At 38.4% G+C, this 26263-nt stretch overlaps 1 protein-coding gene across 1 annotated transcript; it reads right to left on the reverse strand.

Annotated features, from left to right (window-relative positions):
- Window positions 1-1621: 1621 nt before the first annotated feature.
- Erlec1 (endoplasmic reticulum lectin 1) lies at window positions 1622-26179 on the reverse strand. Its single transcript, XM_048352945.1, has 14 exons — window positions 25871-26179; window positions 20223-20327; window positions 18704-18784; window positions 17422-17499; window positions 17219-17282; window positions 16228-16262; window positions 13814-14037; window positions 13592-13721; window positions 11400-11561; window positions 10341-10400; window positions 5943-6067; window positions 3263-3340; window positions 2970-3045; window positions 1622-1883 (listed from the first exon to the last, which is right to left on the reverse strand). Exons 1-14 carry the CDS (start codon window positions 26027-26029, stop codon window positions 1812-1814), a joined length of 1449 nt encoding a protein of 482 aa, XP_048208902.1. The 5' UTR covers window positions 26030-26179; the 3' UTR covers window positions 1622-1811.
- Between the last annotated feature and the right edge of the window lie 84 nt (window positions 26180-26263).

Consider the following 26263-nt stretch of genomic DNA (forward strand, 5'->3'; position numbering starts at 1 on the left):
CACCTGTAATCCTAGCTGCTTAAGAGGCTGAGATCTGCTGGGAATATGGCCTAGTGGCAAGAGTAGCTTGCCTTGTATACATGAAGCCCTGGGTTTGATTCCACAGCACCACATATATAGAAAATGGCCAGAAGTGGCGCTGTGGCTCAAGTGGCAGAGTGCTAGCCTTGAGTAAAAAAGAAGCCAGGGACAGTGCTCGGGACCTGAGTCCAAGCCCCAGGACTGACAAAAAACAAAACAAAACAAAGAGGCTGACATCTAAGGATTGTGGTTCAAAGCCAGCTTGGGCAGCAAAGTCCCTCTGAGACTTTTATCTCCAAATAATTGTTCAAAAGGCTCAATGGTTCAAAAGTGGAGTTGTAGCTCAAAGCGATAGAGTGCTAATCCTGAGCCCATAAAGCTCAGGGATTGCGCTCAGCCCTGAGTTAGGCCCCAGGACCAGCACTAAATAAATAAATCCAATTAATATCTTTTGCTGGGAGTATTGAAAAACAGAAAAAGTGATAACAGTTTACTTCTTTTATCTATTTTTTTAAAGATAACCCTAGCTGGCCTGGAAGTTGCTATTCCTTTCCCTGTCCTTACTTCTCTTTCCCTTCCTTTGTACCTGGGATTTGAGTTCAGGGACTCATCCTTGCTTGGCAGGTGCTCTCTACCACTTGAGCCACTGTAGAAGTCCCAATGATCACTTTTCCGTTCTTGTATGCTTTTTCTTTTCTTCTTTGGTTTGAGGCTGGAACTCAAACTTGATACTTGGCACTTTTGCTCATTAGCTAGTGCTCTACGAACTAAGCCACACCTCCAATCCCTGTATATATCCTTTTTAATGAACTAGTAAACCTTGTATTTACTTGAGTTCTATAGGCAATTATATTCAAAGTATGTGTAACAGGATAATAGAGAAAACTGAGGAACTGAACAATCTGCCATTGACTACATGATATTCTACTTGTGGACACTTTATTTTCTTTAAAAAATATTGTGCTGTAAAACCTTTCAGATCTGGTAATACACAGTAGGCAGGTATAATAAACACCTACCATTGTGTGTTTTGTTAGAGTAAATCATTCTAAGTCTGAGAAGAATCACCAACTGTTTATACACGATATATACTCTGGGAGTAAACAAATTTAGATGAAGAAAAAAACAGTTTGAAGAGAGAAATAAGTTTCTTTAGATTAATAGTGGTGAAGAAAACTCAGGTGTGGCTCTAACATATGTCCACTTTGTAGTTTAATGTCTGTTAGAGCAGTGGCTACATAAAAAGTTGTTGAAAGGATCTCTGGAATTTACATATTTTACATGGGCTCTCATTTGAAGAACCTATTAATGTCTTTACTTCATTAGCTCGTTATATATACACACTACGATTTACTTAATAAACCTATTATTTAAAATATTTCAGTAAGTACAGTTATGACATCTGTTTAAGTGGTTTGCATCTTCTTGGTTCAACTCAGGCAACTCATATGTCTCTAGGAATCTTCTGCCATATTTCCATCTTATTTGAGCAGTTATGACATTTGCCTAGGCTAGGTTCTAAGTTGCTTGGATGAGATTTAGTTTCAAATCACACTATCCAAGCAAAGACACATTAAAATAAAAAAAAATGAGACAAATGTCTGCCTTAGAAGTTTATCAATAACCTCTTATATATACATATATAATATAATGACAGAGTGGTCGAGTCCTTTTCTACCATCCATTAAATGAGGTCCCATGTCTGAGAACACTATGCTGAGATGCATGGTCAGACAGAAATTATCATTACTTTCAATGTTGTTGTTTTTTTCCTTCAATTTTAATGTCCTTTAGTTGGGGAGAGAAAGTAGTCCATTTTCATCTGCAGTGTCTAAGATTTTACAAATCACTGGAGATTCAACCTAAGAAACAAGAACAATAAAGCCATTAAAAAGCTGATAGGGTGAATACTTATTCAGTAGTATTTTGCTGAATGAATACATTTGCTAAATGCACGAATCATTGTTTTGGATAAACCAACATTATTTGTACAAATTAATTAAGCCTTTTGAAAAGCATTTTTAGACATCTGTATGCAATGTGAGATTGATGGTGAAAACATTTATTATTTCTAAGTAAATATCGAAAGGGAGAAGGAATGGGAAGAGCAGGAATATGAGAGATACTTAGCTAGATTTTACATATCAAGAAATATAAAACATGAGGGGCTGGGGATATAGCCTAGTGGCAAGAGTGCCTGCCTTGGATACACGAGGCCCTAGGTTCGATTCCCCAGCACCACATATACAGAAAACGGCCAGAAGCGGCGCTGTGGCTCAAGTGGCAGAGTGCTAGCCTTGAGCGGGAAGAAGCCAGGGACAGTGCTCAGGCCCTGAGTCCAAGGCCCAGGACTGGCCAAAAAAAAAAAAAAAAAAAAAAAAATATATATATATATATAACATGGAAAAATAATCAGCTTTATTTAGGTGAAAAAAGTTTTGAAGGGGATCAGATTTAGAAAAATGTATTGATAGACCAGGTATTAAAATTATGAGATGTTGTGATAATTATGAAAAATACATTAATAACAGTGGGAAAAGTAGACATGTGTGTAAGAGGGAATTCCATAAAGGAAACCATAAAAAGGGAAACAGATTAGCCTGGCACTGGTGGCTCATGCCTGTAATCCTAGTTACTTCAGAGGCCGAGATTTGAGGATCACAGGTTGAAGCCAGCCTGGGCAGGAAAGTCCCTGAGACTCTTATCTCCAATTAACCACCAAAAAGCCAGAAGTGAAGCTGTTACTCAACTGGTAGAGCACTAGCCTTGAGGAAAAAAGCTTGGAGATAGTGCTCATGCTCTGACTTCAAGTCCTAGGTTCAACAAACACACACACTCACGACTCAAAACTGTGTGAACAAAGGGACTCATGCATGATAGGCAAGTATCCTTCCATTGAGCAACGTACCCAAACAAAATTGAATTTCTGATATGTTCATTTTACTTACCCCAAGAATATACTGACAGGAGTGAGGCTCTAGCATATATACAGTAACAGCATGAGGAGAATCTGATTCTTTACATCTGAAAGAAAGAGTACTTTAAGGTACTTCCCAAATCATACAAATTAAGTAAACTATTACTCTCTTAAACTACAGAAATCCCATTTAAGTAGACCCAGTATAACTTAATAGATTCAGATAACAATTTAATAATCATTCATAATTATATTTATTTATATAAAACTTTTATCTGTAGGAAACAGTGAAGGCATAAAGCATAATTAAATGGTTCAACTTACTTTAGTTTTACAGTCACTTGTCTTGGTTTGTCAGTTATATCACAAATGTCTCCATTCCCATAAAAATGTGATACCATCCTGAATCAGAAAACACAAATTTTATTAAAGTTTCACTAGTTCAGAATAACTGGAATGGGGGCTGGGGATATAGCCTAGTGGCAAGAGTGCCTGCCTCGGATACACGAGGCCCTAGGTTCGATTCCCCAGCACCACATATACAGAAAACGGCCAGAAGCGGCGCTGTGGCTCAAGTGGTGGAGTGCTAGCCTTGAGCGGGAAGAAGCCAGGGACAGTGCTCAGGCCCTGAATCCAAGGCCCAGGACTGGCCAAAAAAAAAAAAAAAAAACAAAACAGAATAACTGGAATGGGTAATGTTGGCAACTGCTAGGGTTTTTTTGGTTATATCACATAATCTTTCAGGTTCTATAGGAAATATAAATTACAGATTACTTTTTTTTAATTATTTTTTTTTTTGGCTAGTTCTGGGGCTTGAACTCAGGGCCTGAGCACTGTACCTGGCTTCTTTTTTGCTCAAGGCTAGCACTCTGCCAACTTGAGCCACAGTGCCTCTTCTGGCTGTTTTCTATATATGTGGTGCTGAGGAAAGCACTCTTGCCACTAGGCCATATTCCTAGCCCTACAGACTACTTTAATAATGTCCTTAACTTGCCTAATATTTGTAGATAAACAGCTGAGATTCCGGGAGTAAAGTCACATGTTAAAAGTTATATACCTTCACCAAAAGGCTGAAAACAGCTTTCCTTATCTTACCAAAATGAACCAAGCATGTTACTTATAGTTATATTTTTCATCTGTTATTCTTGAGAATAGGTCTTAGTTTTGCACACAAGGTGTCTTATAAGGATAGTCATTCTGGTAATACATAAACAAATCAGTCCCAATAAAACTTTATTTTTCAACCCTAAAAACAAAAACAAAAAAAACCCTCCCATGCCTCATGCTCTTTCAAACTTTTTACTCAAGGATGATGCACTATCACTTGAGCCACACCTGCTGGTTAATTGTAGATAAGAATTTTGGATCTGTCAGCCCAGGCTGGCTTCAAATGGTGGTTCTTAGATATGAGCCTCCTGAGTAGCTAGGATTACAGGCCTAAGCCACTGGTGGAGGCTGGGTTGTCATTTGTTTTAAAGTTATTCATTTGTCCAGAATAGTATATTGTTTATTTTGCTGAATAATTCTTTTTGTTCTCTATCAGGCTAATCCTATTAAAATATTATACTGTAGGTGTACAAAAGTAAGTCTAGGACAAACTGTAAGATTTAAATAAGGGGCTGGGAGTGTGGCTCAAATGGTCGAGTTCCTGCCTAGCAAGTAAAAGTTGCTGAATTTAAACCTAGTACCACCACCTCCCTGCACAAAACCTCAAGGTACAGTGTGCAAAGGAACACACTTCCCTTTTGTAGCTGCTCCTGCTATGTTTCAGTATTGTTGGATGCCATAACTACTTTCACACAAAACACATACAAGCATAAGACAATCTGTTTAGCGAATTAAAATGCTGAAATGTCTGTATTTTTTCCAACTTTGATTTTGGTCAGACTGAGGACATCACATTCTGAAAACAATCTCTAAGTGCCATCTGTTCTAGGAAGAATAAAAGAAACATCTAACAAGGAACAAGAATGAATAAATTCACTGAGCAAGACATCACAAGAAAAGCTAAAGCTTATTCTTCAGAAATGAGATTAATTTATTCATGTTGCAACACAATATACCCTTGTGATGTGGTTTCTCAGGAAGTCACTGCTCAGCTACGTTCAACCATTACCTCAAAAGGTAATTACACTAGAAAAAGGTAAACTTCAAAGGAAAATGCTGGAGCATACTTAAGTGAATGAAATAACTTACAAACGTAAAGATTACATATGAATGAGGCAAATGCTTTATAATTTAATTCTAATAGACTGAGCTTGGTTGGGTTGGGGATGTAGCTCAGATGGAGAACATTGCCTAGTATAGGTGAAGTTTTGGGTTCAGTCTCTATCACCACAATAAACAAAACAAAATCAAAACCCAGGGGCTGGGAATATGGCCTAGTGGCAAGAGTGCTTGCCTCGCATACATGAAGCCCTGGGTTCGATTTCTCAGCACTACATATATAGGAAACCGCCAGAAGTAGTGCTGTGGCTCAAGTTGGCAGAGTGCTAGCCTTGAGCAAAAAGAAGCCAGGGACAGTGCTCAGGCGCTGAGCTTAAGCCCCACGACTGGCAAAAAAAAAAAAAAAAAAAAAAAAAAAAATCAAGACCCAAACTCAAACTAGCACTCCTCACATAGTCACTGCCACTCCATTCGCACCACTACCTCTGGCAAAGGCAGCAGATCTGCATGTGATTACCATGCAGGTACTGTCCTTCATAGGAATTAAGTTGCTTCAATGTCTCAACAATCCCATAGGCAACTAGGAAAGAAAAGTGAGGCTTCATGAAAACATTATGTGATTTGCTTAAGGATGAAGGTGAAGAGGCAGCCAACAACTGAATACACGTAGCTGATTCCACAAACGAGTGCTCTTTAACTGTTACACTGTGATACTTTCCCCAGAGAAAACCAATCTAAAAGATGTCCCCTGAGACTATACTGACCTGGGATTTTATTTATAAATGTAAATTTTCATCTGTGTAAATAGTCTGAATGTTAAAAGGCAAATAGTCTTTACCTGACTGTCTGGGTACCATCGTCTTGGAGATGATAAGCTCTAGCAGTGTTCTTCTTAGCCCATTCAATATGCTCTTCTTGGTTCCATGTTCCCACAACCACAGAGGTTTTCCCACTGTCCTTGTCCTAACAGATGAAAAATATCTGTGATAGTGCATGCTTGATATCATAGACATTTATGCAATGATTTGATCCTTTGGAGTAAGTCACATCCTTATTTTCATTTGCACATTTGATGACTATCTTTTTTTGTTTTTGTTTTTTTTTGCTTGAACTCAGGGCCTGAGCATTGTCCCTGATTTTTTTTTTTTTTGCCAGTCCTGGGCCTTGGACTCATATATATATATATATATATATATATATATATATATATATATATATATATATATATATAATATATTTGGCTTTAGAGTCTTCTGTATTTCCACTCTAATCCCTCATTCCACAATGCAAACTTTAACCCCTCATACCTAGATTGTACAACCACATACTATTGTACCTCGTTTTTGTGATGGTGTGGAAGACTAGCACTCAAATCCGGGCCCTGTGTCTGCTGGGTGAGCTGCAGTCCTAGTCCTGCTTGGATTCTCAATTCAGTCTTTGGTTTCTATGCCTGCTATGGGATGAATGCATCTTCCAAAAAATCAAGTGCTTGAAATGAATCCCCAATATAACATTGCTAGTGAGTAGTCAGGTCATAAGGGATACAATCTTGTTGTATGTATGTATGTATGTATGTATGTATGTATGTATGTATGTATGTATGTATTTATTTATTTTGGCCAGTCCTGGGCCTTGGACTCAGGGCCTGAGCACTGTCCCTGGCTTCTTCCCGCTCAAGGCTAGCACTCTGCCACTTGAGCCACAGCACCACTTCTGGCCGTTTTCTGTATATGTGGTGCTGGGGAATCGAACCTAGGGCCTCGTGTATATGAGGCAGGCACTCTTGCCACTAGGCTATATCCCCAGCCCAAGGGATACAATCTTATGAAGAGATCAATGTCCATTGTAAGGTTGGCTTGAGGCTCTCTCACTCTCTTGCTTTCTGTCTTGGGACAATGCAGCAAAAAGACTCTTCAAACTGGGGACCTTCATATTGGGTTTCCTAGTTTTTTGGAAGCCTGAGAAACAAAGTTTCGTTTTGTATAAACAACCCATTCTGTGGTATTCTGTCCTAGCCACCCAAACATAATAAGCTATTACCTTAAATCTACAGCCCAATTTCTTTTTAGTTTTATTCTTTTAAATGTAAATCTTCAAGTTATACTGGTCTTCACACTACTTATTTGACTCCATACTATTTCTATATCAAAACTTTCTGTCTAGGCTGGGCACAGTGGTACATAAATAGAATCCCAGAACTTGAGGCTGAGGCAGTAGGAGTACAAGTTTGAGGCCAGCTTGGGCTACATGGTAAGACCTTGTTTTAAAAAAAAAAGAAAAAAAGGCTGGGATGTAGCTCAGTGGAAAAATGCTTGCCTAGCAAGTAAACATCCTGGGTTTGGTCCCTAGTACCCCAAGAAAGAAAAGAACAAAACAAAAACCAACAACCAAAAAAACACAAAAACAATTATAAAAAGAAAAAAAAGGGACTCAATCCCTATTTCAATTCTGCCTTTATTATTTTTCAGAATAACTATATAGTCTTTTTTTTACATTGACTATAATGACTACACTTGCTCATCCTTTCTCCCCCCACTCCTGTTACCTTCTCCTTTACCCACCTCCCAAAACATGTTTACACTTCTTGGCATTTGTTTTGTTAAAAAATATATTAGTTGTTTGGAGGAGTAATGCCTTTGGATTCCTCCCCTAAGTATTCCCTCCTTTAGTCAGTTTGTGTGTAAATGCATTGAGGCCCACATATGTTACCATCCACAGTTGTGTTTTAGATCTAGCTTTCACATACGAAAGGTATGGTGCTGCTTGTCTCTTTGAGCCTAGCTTACTTAACATGACTTATTCTAAGTCCATCCATTTTCCTGCAAATAGCATAGTCTAAGTGTACTTCTCTTTTTTTTCCTTTCTACTTCCTTGTCTTCGTTTATATTTTATGTGTGACAACTATCTGTAGGCAGATACTTCTGATTGGGGAACTGAAATCCCAAGAGTGGTAAGTGAATCAAGAAAGGCCACTCTCCTCCCTCATGCTTATTGCCTATGGAAGGCATGGCTATTATACAGGCTTTTCAGCAACTACATGAAACTTCTAGGCGGGAATTAGACAACCAAATAAAGTGTTTAAGAGACGGGATGGGGAGCAGACTCCCTGACTATCAACTTTAGTCTGACCATTTATTACCTATATGGTATTAGGTTTAAGTTTTCCTCATCCATACCTCCTAAGGGTGTGACGAGGATTAAGTGAGCACTTCCTGGTACACAGTGAACAATTACACTTGTTGCTCACTATTGTTTTTTTTTCCTGAATAATTACTTATTTATTGTCAAAGTGATGTACAGAGGGGTTGCTCACTATTATTTTAAATATCCTAAAGCTCCTGGAGGAGTCCCTCAGGAAGTTCTATGTTAGATGACCTTGGACAAATTAAGTTTGGTAAAATAGTGTTGTTAAGTATGGAAAAGCAGTCACTTTAATGGGTCTATTAACTGGACTAACTGTCTGGAAGGCAGAATTTACTTCAACCTATCAAGTACATCACCAGTAGTATGTACTAGCAATATACTGGCAAAAGGACACTGTGTAGCATGGTAGTGCATGCCAGTAATCTCAGCATTTAGGAGGCAGAGGCAGGAAAAACAATTTTGAGGCCACTTTAGGGTAGGTTATATGGTGATATTGTGTCTCAAAGGAAAAAAAAAATACAGTAACAGAACTAATTAATGCTTCCTAAAACACTAAGAAGGTCTGGTTAAATGTAAGGTTGGTTACAGACATAATCCTATGTACCTGATGAAAAGAACAAATATGGAGCAATATGTGATCACTGAATAAATAAAAGGTTAGACCAACATTAAATATGTTGGGTTTTCTTTGTCAGTTGTGAAGCTTGGGCCAGGGTGCTCTTCCTGAGCTTTTGAGCTCAAGGACAGTGCTCTACCACTTTGAGCCACTGTGCAGCTTCTGGTTTTCTGGTAGTTAATTGGGGGAAACAGTCTCATGAACTTTCCTGCCCAGCTGGATTTGAACCGCGATCCTCAGATCTCAGCCCCCTGAGTAGCTAGGATTAGAAGCATGAGCTTCTAGAAAGCCTGGCTTTTTTTCCCACCCAGCAACAGAAAATGTTAACCACAGATATTTTTGGGAATGATGATAAAAGGAGAAACTAACCTTTCATTAAAAATTTTGGTGCACATTTCTTCAATTAAAGGAAGTTACTGGGTATTATCTGGGTTACAGTTACATGGTAATTTCTTTGCTCTTTACCTGTATTAGTAAGTTCCATTAAAAAGAAAGCATAATTACAGTAATTAGGAGGTATGGCAGGCAGGATCATGAGGTCAAGGCCAGCCTGGGCAAACAAAACAACTCAAAAATTGCAAAGCAGGATAAGAAATGGAAAGAATACTTAATATGATCCATCTTTGAGTTTAAGATTAGCTTAGAACATTTTATGGGCAATGAGCATGGCTCAAGTGGTAAAGCACCTTACCTAGAAAGGATGAGCTCCTGAGTTCAAATGTCATTATTGAAAACCAAAACCCAAAACTTTTGTGTTGGAAAATATAGTATTTCCTAATTATGACATTACTTGTATTGGGAATGCTTAAAGGAGCCATTTGAAGTAGTCAAGTCAATCTTTATCAAAACTTATCTTCAAGTTTTAGAAGTTTATCTTACTGAACAATTACAACTATGACAAGTATAGACAGTAAACAAGTTAGACCAATGTAGGGAAATGCTACCTGATTTAAAAAATTATAAATGAAAAAATACAAAAGTCTATGTATGCAATCTTAAAGACTGTTTTGCTATAGTCAACTCATTTTTCTTAATACCATTGTTAATGTATTATCTTAATTTAAAGTGAGTTTTAAGGATAACTTACTTCTTGATTAATGCTAGAGGGGAACAACAACCTATTACTCTACCAGGCTCATGCCAAGAATTTGAGTAGCCCATAAGCAGCATCACTTCTAGAGGATTGTCTTAGTTAGCATTAGGGTTTCTAATTTCTCAAGTTTGGAGATGATTTAATATTTCCATATGAAAATCATCTCATAATTAAAAGTAGTATCAATATTTTTCCTTTATTCCATAAACTATTTTAAAACTTTTAATGCAGAGCTGAGCTTGTATCAAAGGATTTGCCTAGTAATGCATAAGTCCCTGGGCTGGAAGTTCAGTATAACGAACAGACAAAAACCAAATCAATCAATAAGTAAACTAACTTTAACCCATCCAATGGTAAAAAAATATAGAAATGCTATTCCATACCTCATGGTATTGATGTACATGTTTGCCATAGCAGAATTCATATTTCCACCAGCCAACACCCTAAAGGAAAGAAAACATGTTAAAAGCTGTGCTCTGAGAAAGGGAACTGAGGACTGATTTAACATCGTCAAATGACAGTGATGAAAATATAAACATAATAGCAATGATGTGGTTGAAAATTAAACATGAGTGAGACGTATAATAAAAAACAATAACTATGGTACTATCTTGGTAAAATAAATAAAAAAGAGCTGGGCAGCAGCTGTATCACACTGGTAATAGTAACTACTCAGAAGGCTGAGATCTGAGGACTGTAGTTCAAAGTCAGCCTGGCAGAAAAGTCTGTGAGACTCTTTTGTCCAATTAACCACCAAAAAGTTGGAAGTGGAGCTGTGGTTCAAGTGGTAGAGCCTTGAGCAAAAAGCTCAAGGAAGTGGCTAGACCCTTAGTGCAGGCCCCAGGACTGGCACACAAAAAAATGAACAAAACAAGATAAAAATCCCACTTTTACTTTTCTTTGGTCAGTCATGGGGCTTGAACTCTGACCTTGGGTGCTATCCCTGAGCTCTTCAGGTCAAGGTTAGAGCTCTATCACTTGAGCCACGGTGCCACTTCTGATTTCCTGCCTGGGCTGGCTTTGAACTGCGATCCTCAGATTTCAGCCTCCTGAGTAGCTAGGATTATAGGTGTGAGCCACCAGCACCCAGTTCCCACTTTACTTTGTAGATGTTAAATTTAGTTTCAACTGTGATTACTATCTAAACAAAAAGTAGGAGATAGAATCATTGATGCCACTTCCCTTGATCAACCAGAATCATACATTGTAACTGTAAGAAAGGTCAAGTTTTCCCTTGGGAGTAAGACTATCTATAAGGGCTATGGATTAGATTATGGAGATGTGGAAATATTTGATTGTAGAGAGAAATGACTACTAGTAATGACAAGATCCTGTCATTTCACCACACACAGAAAACTTTTTGTAGTACGAATGCCTATTGATTAAATAATTGCAAAGTAAAAATTGAAGAAAAATATTTAAAGTGAAGGTTCACTTCTTACCCCATGAAAGCAGTAAGAACCACTAAGGAACTCTTTTATAAGTTGGTCATCTGTTAGCTTGGATATATGGGTTGTTCCAACAGTGAACATTGGCTGAGAGCCAATAGTAATAGTTTTGTGGATTGCTGGAAATCTTTCTTCTTTAGTTGACTGCAAATCTTCCTAAAAATAAGCAAACATATTTGTAATTCTTATGTTATACTTTTTTTTTCAATTACAGATTCAGTCATTACTCTTATTATTTGCCAGTCCTGGGGCTTGGACTCAGAGCATGAGCAATGTCCCTGGCTTACTTTTGCTCAAGGCTAACACTCTACCACTTGAGCCACAGCACCAACTTCTGTTTTTTGTTTTTTTTTTTGGCCAGTCGTGGGCCTTGGACTCAGGGCCTGAGCACTGTCCCTGGCTTCTTCCCGCTCAAGGCTAGCACTCTGCCACTTGAGCCACAGCGCCGCTTCTGGCCGTTTTCTGTATATGTGGTGCTGGGGAATCGAACCTAGGGCCTCGTGTATCCGAGGCAGGCACTCTTGCCACTAGGCTATATCCCCAGCCCACCAACTTCTGTTCTTGTTTTTTTTTTTTTTTTCTATATATGTGGTGCTGGGGCTTGGACTCAGAGCTTGAGCAATGTCCCTGGCTTATTTTTGCTCAAGGCTAACACTCTACCACTTGAGCCACAGCACCAACTTCTGTTTTTTTTTTTTTTTTCTTCTATATATGTGGTGCTGAGGAATCGAACCCAGGGCTTCATGTATGCGAGGCAAGCACTCTACCACTAGGCCATATTTCCAGCCCCTATTATTATTATTACTACTAGTATTGTGATTTTGGTGTTTAACTCAAGGAGGTGCACTTGCTAGGCAGGGCTCTATCACTTGAGCCATCTGCCCAGCCCCTTTTTGCTTTGGATATGTCTTGAATGTGGTCTCTCACTTACAAACAGGCTAGCCTAACCATAATCCTCCTAGTTATACTTCTTTTGTAACTAAGATGACAGAGACAAACCATCATGCTTGGCTTTTACGGATTTAAATACAGTCTATGAACTTTTTGCCAGGGCTGGCTCTCAATCATAATCCATCTTATCTTTGTCTCCAGAGAAGCTAGGATTAAAGGTGTGAGCAATGGTGTTTTTATCTTACTCTTATTATTTTTAAGTTATAGAAAATCTGGAAAATCAGTTCTTCACTTAATTTAATATGTTTTAAGGAAATGGAATTTATGAATGCTCTAAACAAATGATAGTTTCATCTACCAGTTAGGAGTCTGATAATCATTTTGAAACATAGAGACAAGTTCCATTCATATTTAGTCTCATTATTCTTTTTGGTACTTTGATACTTGTTAAACACTTCCTGTCCTTTCCATTTAGATTAACAAAAGATAAAAGATAACGATGACTATCTGAGGATTCCAAAACAGCTTTTGAAAAGTGTAAGAAGATGAACTGAAATCATAAAAAGAACTGGAATTAAAAAATCTGGAGCGGGCTGGGGATATGGCCTAGTGGCAAGAGTGCCTGCCTCGGATACACGAGGCCCTAGGTTCGATTCCCCAGCACCACATATACAGAAAACGGCCAGAAGTGGCGCTGTGGCTCAAGTGGCAGAGTGCTAGCCTTGAGTGGGAAGAAGCCAGGGACAGTGCTCAGGCCCTGAGTCCAAGGCACAGGACTGGCAAAAAAAAAAAAAAAAAAAAAAAAAAAAAATCTGGAGCCAATTATTGACAGGTGCCAGTGGCTCATGCCTGTAATCCTAGCTACTTGGGAGGGTGAGAATGGGAGGATTGTGGTTCATGGCTGGCCCAGGCAAAGAGGTTTGAGAGACTCCCTTCCCATAAGCTGGGAATGGTGCTATATGCCTGTCATCCTAGCTTTGTGGAAGGCTGAGACTGGAGGATCATGGCTCTAGGCTAGCTCTGGGCAGAGAAGTCTGCAAGATTCTGTTTCAACAGAAGAACTGAGTTTCATGCCTAGTTAGGAAGCAAGATGCTACCTATCTAAAAAATAATCATTGCAAAAAGGGCTGGAGTTGTGGCTCAGCAGTTAAGTACTGCGTAGCAAGTGTGAACTCCAGTATTATCTCCCCCACTCCAGAAAGAAAAAGAACTACTACAAACATCAAAATGTTGACGTATGTTCTAAAAACTGGAAAATGTAGCACTAAGAAATAGTCATTAGATAATCCACTTACCTCTTTACTTCTCCTAAAAGGAACCCTTAGTATTTCTTCTTGTTGCTCCAACTGTCTCAGCGTGAGAGGTTTAAATGGAGATCCTGGCAATGATTGGCAAAATATGTCATTCACAGGAGATGCTCTGAACCTATTTATTAAGAACAAAGCATTAAACTAAGCACCAGAACACTATGAAGCACATGTGCACTGTATGTTTAAAATATTAAATGCACATCCTACCTATATTTAGGATGATTGCACAAGAGTGGTGTCAGAATGACAACTTCATATTCACAAGTTGTAACTTCAGCTACTGAAAGAATTTCATGCTTAGATTCAGGATGACATATGTACATCACAGTACTTGATCTGGGCCGGTTCTGTTTCAAACTACAAGGTGTACCATTTCCCATGCCCACAGGATAGTAGGGTGTCATCTGACCTTCGATATTTTTAGTGGGAATCTTAAAAGAAAAGTATAAGACAGACTTTTCATTAGAAATTGAGGGGGGTTGGACATGGGGAAACACTCATTCTGGAATGCAAAAAGCTACATTTTACTTATAAACAGAAACGTAAGCTACATTTTACTTGTAAACAGAAAAGTAATATTTCTGTATTTAAGCCTAGTCTAATAACTTTAATAATTTGTATTTGCTAGTTTAATACAGTAAAAAAGAATATTATTATTTGATGCTAAAATTTACAAAAGTGATAAAGTTCAGGATTAACATTAGTTATTGTTAACACACTGAAGATATAAGAACTTAGTATATTAGCTGCTTTAAACTGTCTTTACTAAATTCTCAATTGGCTGTTTAAAAGAAGTTTGATTCCAGAAGTCCACAGGTTAATTTGGCAAAACAGAGGACAGTAAGACTCTATCTTCTAAACAGGAATCTAAACCAGTACTGGCACATCTAAGTATTCATCTCTGACATTAACAACACATATTTTTCAGCATCTAAACTGCTACATAAATCTATTCAAGTCTAACAAAATGCCTTTTAGGATGCCTTTAGAAATTTTCATGAAATGGGAGAATAAAGGATCTGTCTGAGGGGACAAGGATTCATTAAGGAGTTAATAATGTCTCAGTGCAAGCTCTCTGAAAGCAGGGAACTTCTATGAGATCCCTGTCCATGCCATATCCAAAACCAATCAATAAATGAATGTTCCTAGAATGTTTTGAGATAACTTGTATGCTATTTGATATTACTGAAAATTAGAAAAACCTGGGTTCCAAATTTTGAATTTGCTAGCTTTATGACTTTGATTAAACTTCTATGTTGGTCCTTTATAAAAGTAGGATAAAATATTTAAAGCTTGTTGGAAGAATTACGCATTAGCTTTTGTTACATGCCTGGCTTATACATTAGGTCTCAATGTTAGTTTACTTCCCTCATCCTTTTCTACTTCTTCCTTCTTACTTTTCATTTTTCAGTACTGAGGACTGATCTCAGGGCCTCCCCAGTCCTCATTTCATGCTTTGATTCCAATTATGCTACCCTTCACTCAAGGTCTTAAAGGTAGTCTGTAAAATCAAAATCTTTGAAATTATCAGTGCTTTGTGTTTATACTTAGCTTATAAACTTCTTCCCAAAGTACCAAAACCATCTTCTTAATTAGACATCAGTCCTAAGTATTTTCAAGGCCTTTGACATTTCATTTCATTTCTACTAAAGGCACCATTATGATACTAAGTCCTTTATAGAAATATCCTCCATCTAAAGTTATATACATTTGGGGGGCTGGGAATATGGCCTAGTGGTAAAGTGCTCGCCTCATATACATGAAGTCCTGCATTCGATTCCTCAGCACCACATATAGAGAAAAAGCCAAAGTGGCGCTGTGACACAAGTGGTAGACCAAGGACAGTGCTCAGGCCCTGAGTTTAAGCCACAGGACTGGCAAAAAACAAAGCAAAACAAAAAAAATAAAGTTATATAAAATTGGAAATTCTGAGAATGCTAAAGCACGCTGAACTATATAGATATTCCTAAATCATGATTATGTATTTTGAGGAATCAGTTTTCAAACGTCATTTAATAAATGTTTAGGAAGTGTCTATAGTATGTATGGTTCTCTACTTTGTACTGTGGGATGGAGAGATAAAAGATAGTAGTTCCTACACGTTAGTTCCTACTTTTAAGACATGTGCAGTCTGGAAGCTTATTTACAAATACAGTTTTTCTGTCTTATAGGACATAGGAACCAATGAGAAAATACAAAAACTCTTAACATGACATAATTAGGGAATCAATACATAATTGACATTTATTTAGATATGATTCTAAATGCAAACAGAAGAAACACAATGTGGGGCTGGGGATATGGCCTAGTGGCAAGAGTGCTTGCCTCATATACATGAGGCCCTGGGTTCAATTCCCCAGCACCACAAATACAGAAAATGGCCAGAAGTGGCGCTGTGGCTCAAGTGGCAGAGTGCTAGCCTTGAGCAAAAAGAAGCCAGGGACAGTGCTCAGGCCCGGAGTCTAAGCCCAGGACTGGCAAAAAAAAAGAAACACAATGTAACTTTTCACAGAAAAACCAAATACATTGCAAGTTTGTAAATCTTTGACCAAATCCGATGAATAAATTCACAGTTCAATAACAACAAAGGTTAAGAGTGAAAGTTAACACTTGTCACTTGCCTCATTTGATTTTTCCTTATCTTCTGCTTCTTGTTCTGTGGAACATGAGAAAAAGGTACATTTAAAGAAAGAGTAGTGACATGTATAAGATACAGCGATTAAACTTTCAACCAATCTTGTAATCTTAAACTTCTGATATCCAAAACACACATATGGATTTTGTCTTAGTAGTTTCTTTGTGTGGGATAGCAGTGCTGTCAAATGAATCTAGGGCCTCAACGTATGCTAGGTAAGCACTCTACCCCAGCTGGGCTTTCTAACTTTTAAGTTAGTTTCTTTGAAATTATTTTGTAGGAAAGGGCAGTCACATTTAATCTTTACATTATGTGTGTGCACGCACACGCCCGCATGTGTGCTAATACTAGGACTTGAATACTAGGACTTTCGCTTAGCTTTTTCACTTATGGCTGGCTCTCTACTATTTGTACCACAGCTCCACTCATGGCTTTTTGCTAGTTAATTGGAGGTATGTACTTATATACTTTCCTGCCTCATTTAGCTGAGTTGATAGCCAGATCTTAGCCTCCTGAGTAGCTAGGATTATGGGTGTGAGCCACCAGTGCCAAACTTAATCTTTATGTCTTTATGTAGAAATTACTCTACTTCATTAAGAAATTGTCCCCAAGAAGAAATGTCTTTGTGAAAAATTAAATCTTAAATAGCTGGACAATTTGGGTAATTGAGGTTAACAAAAGCTTGTCATTTGAGTTGTTCATCTATTTCCATATTTAAAACCTATGATTAAACACTATATAAATATGAATATCTAACAGGTTTATAAAACTTCATAAACAGAAAAAGAGCATGTCTGTCAAAGCAGGAAACAATGAAAACGAAGATCTCTTTTAAAAATGTTTCCTAAGAAACAGCTAAGAAAATGATTTTAATGTTTTAAAATTCCATTGCCAAGAAAATTTCTTAAATTTCAATTTGAATATAAATATGAAACCAAATTCCAGCATCATTATCAAATTACTGTGTAGAGACCAACCTTTTTCAGACAGAAGGTTCTTAGCCAACATATTCCCAAGGTAGTACTCATGAATATTTATTTTCTATATTAAAAAGAAATATGGTAAGTAATTTGCAAGTACATTATAAGGCTATAACTTTAAGTTTTACTACTAACAATCTTATTATGAAACTTCTCATTTTTATAGTGTTCTATATTTTATATTCTCAAGAAAAACATACCTGACCAGTTTCTTTCTCTTCATGGTACTGTCGAATGTGTTTTCCATGACATACTTCATAAGTCCAGTAAGACTCAATCTAAGAAATATGAGCAAATTTAAATATATAAAAGCCACAAAATTCAGTTAAATTACTTTGTTGAATTTATTAATAATTTTTAGATCTTTTAAGTAGTTGAGTAAATTTCCCCCAAAATTTACAGTAAGCTTTCACTAAACAAAACCTGTAATTACCAGAAGTTGCGGCAACTTCTGAAGTCCATTGTTTTCATTAGTTAGCTATCTGTGAAAATTATGGAAGAAAACAAATCTAGAACATTCTAGGGTCTGTAATAACTAACTGGTTTAATATGTAATAATTACATAGCTTAAAATAATTAGCATTTTAAATTAAAATTCTGAACAGCAAGAAAATTTTCTTTAAAACTGAACTGAAAAAAAATATCCAAGTGAGATGCTGGTGTATCACATCTGTAGTCCTAGCTATTTAGGAGGCTAAGATCTGAGGATCACAGTTCAAAGCCAGCTCACAGGCAGGAAAGTCTGGGAGATTTTTACTTTCAATTAAGCATCAAAAAAGCTGGAAGTGAAACTGTGCTCAAGTAGTAGAGTGTCAGCCTTGAGCAAAAAAGTTCAGCGACAGCCCCCAGGCCCTGAGTTCAAGCTCAGGACTGGTATGTGTGTATGTATGAGCTCACGTGCGCATGCATACACGTGCACACACATACACAATTTGGAGTGGTTTGGCAAGTGATGATCTCATACTGGTATTAATGAGTGCTACATATACTAGAATTTAAACAATATACACACATACTTTTTTTTGGTACATTCACCATCATTGTACTTTATTTAATAAAGAAATACATTTGCCCTTGCAAAAATAGCAAGTCCAAGTTTACAATAAGACAGACATAAAAGTCACAATGCTCAATCTTTTAAATTTACAACCAACAGAAGTTGATTGGTTTACAAACAATCCATGAACTACAACAAAAATAAAAACTACCAAAAGGTCACAGGAGCTTAACGAATATGTTTAGTGACAATTTCATAAATATCCCAAAGAAAATCCCAAGATTTCTAAACTTAAAATGTTTCAAGTGTTTTTATTGGTAAAATCCTTCAACAAATAAATGAACAAATATTAGGCAATAACTTAGATTTGCTCGTAACTTAAAATTTGACACAACATAATGAAGTAAGAAGAAATGCATAAGCAATTTCAAGGTTCTATTGTCTGCTGGAAATTTTCTATTTATCAAAATAACATAAATACATACTCTGTAGGAGCAACTGCTTTGCTTAAATAGTGGTTCCAAAAGCTGTCTTGGATTAGGGCCTTTGTAGTCTTTTTCTTCTTCCTAAGAAAGAACTGGCATTTAATACAATTTTCCTAAAATTCACCCAACTGTGCTGCTTGGCTATTTATTTACTAGATAAATCACCAATGCTTGGAAATAAAAGAGGAAAAAAGCCAAAACAATAAACACAATTCAATGGTATGATTTCTTTCAAATGAACCAAAGCAGAAAAATATGGAGCCATGGAATAATCTTCCCTCCCACTCATTCTTACTTCTTTTGGAACAATCTTTTCTGTACCCAAGCAAATTCTAGCTATGAAAGTGTGAGAATGGTTGAAGCTTGTGGAATATACTGGAGAGATAGTTTTTAAGATGCTTTTTAGTTTCCTTCATATTTCTACATTTTAGACTTGAATGCTGTGTGTGTGTGTGTGTGTGTGTGTGTGTGTGTATTAAGTGTCTTAAAGAAACTTAAAACAAAATTAAACAGCTGTCCTGCACAGATTTCAAATCTGAAAAAGACTTAAGCAAGCACTTGAATTTAGTAGTTACATTTTATAGATCACAACAATATCAATTGGCTTATAAGTTTATTGAATGGAGGAACTGAGTTTCAAATTTGTCCAAGGTTTCACTAACTGTAGCCTATACCTCAGGCTCCTGGCTCTTAGGCTGGTTTCCTTTCCATTTGATCATGTTGCCTCTCTTGTTTTATCTCAAAAGATGTCATTTCTTTGAAGGATGGATAAGAGGGCGTTAGAGATTTTAGAAGAAAAGTGAATGTATGAGCTAAGGAAGGGAGAAAGCAAAGTATCTGGAGGTTTATTTATGAGAAAAATCATCATAAACATTTCGTATATACATTAAAACGTCTCTTTTTTTAACTATGATACAATTCTTTTCTTTTTTCTTTTTTTCCTCCTTTATTGTCAAAGTGAAGAACAGAGGGGTTACAATTTCATATGTAAGGCAGTGAGTACATTTCTTGTTCAACTTGTTACTTCCTCACTCATTTCTCTCCTGCCTCCCCCTCCCTTTTTATTAGTTTTTTTTTTTTTTTGGCCAGTTCTGGGGCTTGAACTCAGGGCCAGGACTCTATCCCTGAGCTTCTTTTTGCTCAAGGCTAGCACTCTACCACTTGAGTCACAGTGCCACTTCTGGCTTTTTCTGTTTATGTGGTACTGAGGCATTGAACCCAGGGCTTCATGCATGCTAGGCAAGCACTTGACTACTAAGCCACATTCCCAATCTTAAACTTATTTTTATAAAGGAAAATAATTGTGGAGCTACATTTTCATTGTAACATTAACTGGTTGCTATTTTTTTTTCCAAAATGAATTGCAAACTCAAGAAATTCTGGAATAACAAAAGCGATGAATATTCTTCTACTAAAAGTTGTTGGGAATCTTGTCACTTGGTTTTAAAGCATATGGTTGCAATGTTTTAAAACACCATCTTTGATAACAAGGATTATAAAAATATTTATGAAAACGTACCTCATCCCCACTTGTCACAAGGGGAAGTATGCATTTATATTTTTCTTTATGTGCTGTTGTCATGATGACATAATTATCTTCTTTATATAAAACTCCAGTTGTGGGCTAGAAATAGAACAAAAAAAAAACCCGTATGTTACATTCTTCTGGAATAATTTACTTTTTTTTTTTTGCCAGTCCTGGGCCTTGGACTCAGGGCCTGAGCACCGTCCCTGGCTTCTTCCTGCTCAAGGCTAGCACTCTGCCACCTGAGCCACAGTGCCCCTTCTGGCCGTTTTCCATATATGTGGTGCTGGGGAATCGAACCGAGAGCTTCATGTGTAGGAGGCAAGCACTCTTGCCACTAGGCCATATTCCCAGCCCTGGAATAATTTACTTTTGTAACTTATTTACAAATTACTTTCTTCACTGGCATTACATTGGGTAAGTTCAGATCTAGTGCAACATAATTTTCTCAAACTAGTATGTCATTTCAATGGAATATTTTTAATAATTTCATTCTCTTCTTTATTCTCCCCTCCTTATCTTTTCTGAGAGGGTCTCTTTATGCATCCCAAACCAACCTCAAACTTGGTATCTTCCTACCTCTGCTTCCCCAGTGCTGATGCTCTGTGGCACCATGCTTGACTGAAGATGTATTTCCTGTATGTGTGCGTGCATGCGTGTGTAGGTCCTAGAGCTTGAACTCATGGTCTGAGTGCTGTCCCTAAGCTTCTTTTCCTCAAGGCTAGTGCTTTACCACTTGGGCCACAGCTCCACTTCAGGCTTTTTTTTTTTTGGTAGTTTATTGGAATTAAAAGTATCTTTTTTGCCTTCAGAATGTGATCCTCAGCTTGTGAACCACGGGCACCCTGCTGAAGATATATTTCTAAGGCAGAGAAAATAGCCTATACATTTTTAAAGTGAAGATAAACAAAACATATCCTTGTGTTATAATAGAAAAAATGAAATTTTAAGTACAAAAATAATAGTGCCAATGCAATATGTGGAAGTTATAATATTGATTAAAACACATATGAGACAATAAAACCTTTCTGATGATGCTGGGAATCAACCCCAGGTCCTCATGCATATAAGTATATGGTTTACCAGTGAGCTACATCCTCAGCCTAAGAGACTATGAATGTTCACAGAAACATCACTCAATAGTATGACTCCAATCACTATATGCAACAACCCACAGTACTTTATAAAACATTACTATAGATCTTCTGTGCCAAGCTAACTTTTCTTTTTTATTGGTACTGAGGTTTGTGAACTCAAGAGCCTTGCACTTTGCCAGGCAGATACTCTACTACTTGCTCCATGGCCCTGCTCCTTTTTGCTTCTTGTTTTTTTTTTTTTTTTTGCCAGTCCTGGGGCTTGAACTCAGGGCCTGAGCACTGTCCCTGGCTTCTTTTTGTTCAAGGCTAGCACTCTGCTACTTGAGCCACAGTGCCACTTCCGGCTTTTTCTATACATGTGGTGCTGAGGAATCGAACCCAAGGCTTCATGTATATATGAGATGTGCACTTTACCACTAGGCCATAGTTCCAGCCCTCTTGTTAGTTTTTGATAGTCCCCCATTTATGCTAGGCTAGCCTGGACCATAATCTTCCTATTTAAGATTCCCAGAAGACTATGATAACAGATATATGCCACTGTGTTTTTATTGCTTGAGATAAACTTTTGCCAGAGTGGCCTCAAACAGTGATAATCCCAATTCTCCACTCCAGAGTAGCTAGGATTGCAGTCATCACACTTGGCTCCAACTTAACTTTTTAAAGTATATAACAGGGATCAGCAAAATTCCTTTTATTTATTTATTTTTTGTTCTTCATGAGGCTTGAACAACTCAGGGCCTGGGCACTATTCCTGGGCTTTCTTGATCAAGGCTAGTGTTTGAGCACTGTGAGCTACAGCGTCACTTCTGTTTTTCTAGTGGTAAATTGAAGATAAGAGTCTCATGGGGAATTTTCTGCGTGGGCTGGCTTCAAACCCAACCCTCAGATCTCAACCTCCGGAGTAGCTAGGATTACAAGTGTGAGCCACCAGCTCCCAGTAGCAAATTTCCTTTGTAAGGGGCAATATTTTAAACATTTTAGGCTTTGTGGGTTTTATAGTCTCTGTTGTAGCTCTGCTATTTTAGTAACAAAATACACAGTTATGGCTGTGTCCTAACAACTTTATAAAAAGAGGAGGTGACAACCTGTCTGTAGTGATGGGAGGGAAAAACTGGGAGTGAGAGAAGGGGTAACCCTGTCCAAAAAGAAATGTACTTTCTATCTGACTTATGTAACTGTAACCCCTTTTACACTGCCTTTATAATAACAACAAAAAGTTGAATTAAAAAATAAGAGGTAAGCCAGAACAACAGCTATAGCTGTAGTTTGTGGATTCCTGGCATACTTCAACAAAACTATCCTTAGTCAGGTGCTGGTGGCTCATGCCTGTAATCCTAGCTACTCAAGTGGCTGAGATATGAGGACTCAAGTTTGAAACCAGATCTGATGGACAAATCTAAGACTCGCATCTCCAACCAACCAGCGAAAAAAGCCAGGACTGAAGGCATGGCACAAATTAGCATTGAGTAAAAAAGCAAAGTGAGAGTCCAGTAGGCTCTGAGTTGAAGTTTCAGTACCAGAACAAAAATAAAGCAACAAAAAACTATCCTTAAAGCCTTCTCCACTATAAAAGCAAACAAAGTCTCATTGATTTCTAAAAGCCAATATATTTCAAATGAATACCTAAAATACACACACACACAAAATTCTCTTTCTCAAACCTGGTTCTGGGATTTGAACTAAGGTCTTTACACTCTCAACTCAGCCTTTTCTGCTCCTAGTTGGTGCTCTACCTCTTGGACCACACCTCCACTTCCAGCTTTTTGTTAATTGTAAAAGATCTTATGTTGGTTTGATGTATCTGCATGGGAAGATTATATAAAGCAGAACTTTCAAAACCTTAGGAAAAAAAATTCCCATCTTCTAATCCTGTCTTTCATTTTAGACAAAGGACATTATCTTAGTTCACACAGCTCCTTTATTATATGCAAATGTCCAGTCAACTGGCCTATTAAAAAATGGTAATACAGGGCTGGGGATATAGCCTAGTGGCAAGAGTGCCTGCCTCGGATACACGAGGCCCTAGGTTCGATTCCCCAGCACCACATATACAGAAAACGGCCAGAAGCGGCGCTGTGGCTCAAGTGGCAGAGTGCTAGCCTTGAGAGGGAAGAAGCCAGGGACAGTGCTCAGGCCCTGAGTCCAAGGCCCAGGACTGGCCAAAAAAAAAAAAAAAAAAGGTAATATCAGGGGAGGAGTGTGTTTTTTTTCAATTAAATAAAGCAGTAAAGAGAAGCCTTTTAAAAAATACCAATGATGTTTCTTAGAACTTATTTAGTACAAGGGCATAGTTTTTTGCCACTTCACTGAAAAATGTTTAAATTTTTCTCAGAATAACTCAGACTTAAAAAGAACTTCTTGAGAAAAATCTAACGTGGACAAAGTCTTGAAATATGTCATCTAGATTGTTGCCTTGCCAAAGAAAAGTATTTAAAAATGAAATTTCAAAATAATATTGATAAAATTGACACATTAATGTAAAATATATTAGAATTGGAATTGTTTTCCATGATCTCTTTTTAGCTAGCAACACAAGTGCTAGAAAGAAGATGGAATGACTATATGGGAGTAACCTTATAGATTGTATTTCTAGGTACATACATTCAGAGATACATTTAAATATGCCTCTTAAACACAGGTCCAAGAGAAAGCAAATTTTAATGACCACATGCATTAAACATTTACCGTGAAGGGCGATCATTCTGTTTGCTCTTTACAATAGACAACCACACCTGGCCTAAAGTATCCTTATCTTAAGACTCATAAGGCTTTATCTGATTAATAAAAAAATTACATAGGCATTTAATACAAAATGGCAGTATTTCATGGTATTAATATAGAGATAAGCCTTAATATGGAGAGTACCTAAGTTTGAGAATTAATTACCAGAATGGACAACAGTAGGGAAGAAATAAACCAACTATTTCATACTGCCATCTGCAAACAGAACTTCAGTGGTTTAAGTGGACCAGATAGTATCAGTGCTGACCACAGAGCCCAGGGGACTATTTCTGTAAGTGGAAACTATAAAAGGAGGTACTTCAGGATACACTTCCGAAATAGCACCCATTTCAAATCTCTTCCTTGTGATTTTCAGAGCATGATGTAACTTTTTACTCAAGCTCTGACTGTTACAGCTATGGACAGATTCATATTAGACCCTGCTAAAGAGAACCTTAGAAAGAGTAAGGGGTATGGCATTAGAATCAAAAGAGTTCTTTTCACTAATCCACATGAATATGCCAACCTTTGAAAACAATCTTTATTGGTCTCCTAAAGTTATTGCTGCTTCAAGTAATGATAACATTTACTTGTGGTCTTAATTCTAAACTCTAGTGATTTGAGGCTTTGATAAAAGAGAAAGATATGCTATATGTGTAAAGTAACCCTGTGTGTGTGTGTTAGGGATCGAACCCAGGCCCTTGTATATGCTAGGCAAGCACTCTACCTCTGAGCTACAATCCTCATCCTCCAACTTGATATTGTCTTGCTGTCACAGTACCATCTACTAATATCCCAATGAAATAGTTACAGAGCAATTAATAATAGTATCAGAACTTGAATGATCACAGATAATAAGACTGAAAAAAGCCTTCCCCCCCCCCAAGAACTCAATTTGAAATAAATAAATTAACTACTATAGGGTAGCATAAGAGCAAAATTTTTACTGGTTTGCAACAGCTACATGTGGCTAGGAAGACTCTGCTGCAGCCCACCTCCACCCAACATTTTCATTTCCACGAGGTTATAAATACATTCTTCACTGTATGAAAATTCATCATTAAAAACAAACTCTCACGTTCTGGGATCTTAAACAGATCTTGGCTCATCAAAACATAGAAGAATGCGGGGGGGGGTTGAAGAAGGGAGGAAATGAGGGAGGAGGTAACAAGTTGGGTAAGAAATGTACGAACTGCACTTTGACAATAAAGAAATAAATAAATTAAAAAAAAACATAGAAGAAGGTCTTCCACGTAGAAGGAAGTCCTTAGCATCTCCCAAGCCAAACAATCCTGGGGGGTGGGAAGGAGGACAATTTTGAAGGGAAGAGATTCCCCAGGGGCTGTTGCAAGTTTGTGACTTGTCAAGTGTGTAATGTATGCGGGGGCAAAGAATGCAGAGAGGGGTGTAGGGAGGGAAGCAGACGCGCGGGTGGCCAGGTGGAGGGTAATGCAGAAGAAGGAGGTTGCTGGTGGAAGTAGAGAAGGACAGGCGGTTCTGCAAGGATGAGCAGGAGTGTGCCCAGGTGATTCCAAGGCTTCTCGAAGCGCGGGGTGGGAAGCAAGCATGACAAATTGGAGAACGACGGATCGCTGGATCCCCCAGCGCTTCCTATGGAGGGCGCATCCACCTAATGGAGCTGGAAGGATGAATGAATGAATACATCAGCGAGTGAAGGAACGCGGGGTAGAAGGAACTTGGGCCTGTGGAAGAGATGGGGGGGGGGGGGGGGGGGAGAGGCTACGCGCGCTGAGGGACGGGGCCGAATTGCTTGGTTCCCGGGGGGAAAAGAGGGTTGGAGGCGGGGTTCGCGACGACACTGACCAGAGAGAACTCGGTGCCGGGCCAGTTGACGCGGAAGGGGACGTCGTCGCTGAGTGGGGGCAGCGCCCGGCCGCCGCCGGCCGCCTCCAGGAGGCCGCAGAGCATCAGCATCAGCGGCCCGGCGACCGGGCTCCGCGCGCCGCCGCCCCCTCCCTCCATCCTCCGCCGCCGCTCTCTCCAGCCGCCGCCACAGCCTCCTCGGCTCAAAAAGAACAGGAGGAGGAAGAGGAGGAGGAGGAGGCAGCGGCGGCGGCGGGACTACAAAGCGTGCCGGGAGCGAGGGACCCAACCGCCGCCACGTCTCCTTCCGGAGAGTCCGGCAACGCCGCCTCAGCCCCCTCCCGCCTGGGGCCTCCCGCCAGTATTTCCGGGGTCAGTTAGGCGGCATATCAA

This window comes from Perognathus longimembris, chromosome 8 (genome assembly GCF_023159225.1).
Source record: "Perognathus longimembris pacificus isolate PPM17 chromosome 8, ASM2315922v1, whole genome shotgun sequence".
Taxonomy (NCBI): Eukaryota; Metazoa; Chordata; class Mammalia; order Rodentia; family Heteromyidae; genus Perognathus; species Perognathus longimembris.

Coding starts and splice junctions, on each gene's coding strand:
- Erlec1 (XM_048352945.1), bottom strand. CDS start 26,029: ATGGAGGGAGGGGGCGGCGGCGCGCGGAGCCCGGTCGCCGGGCCGCTG. Junction 10,401..11,399: donor GTTCTTACTGCTTTCATGGG/GTAAGAAGTGAA, acceptor TCTTTCCTTTAG/GGTGTTGGCTGGTGGAAATA. Junction 6,068..10,340: donor ATGTACATCAATACCATGAG/GTATGGAATAGC, acceptor TTCATCTGTTAG/GACAAGGACAGTGGGAAAAC.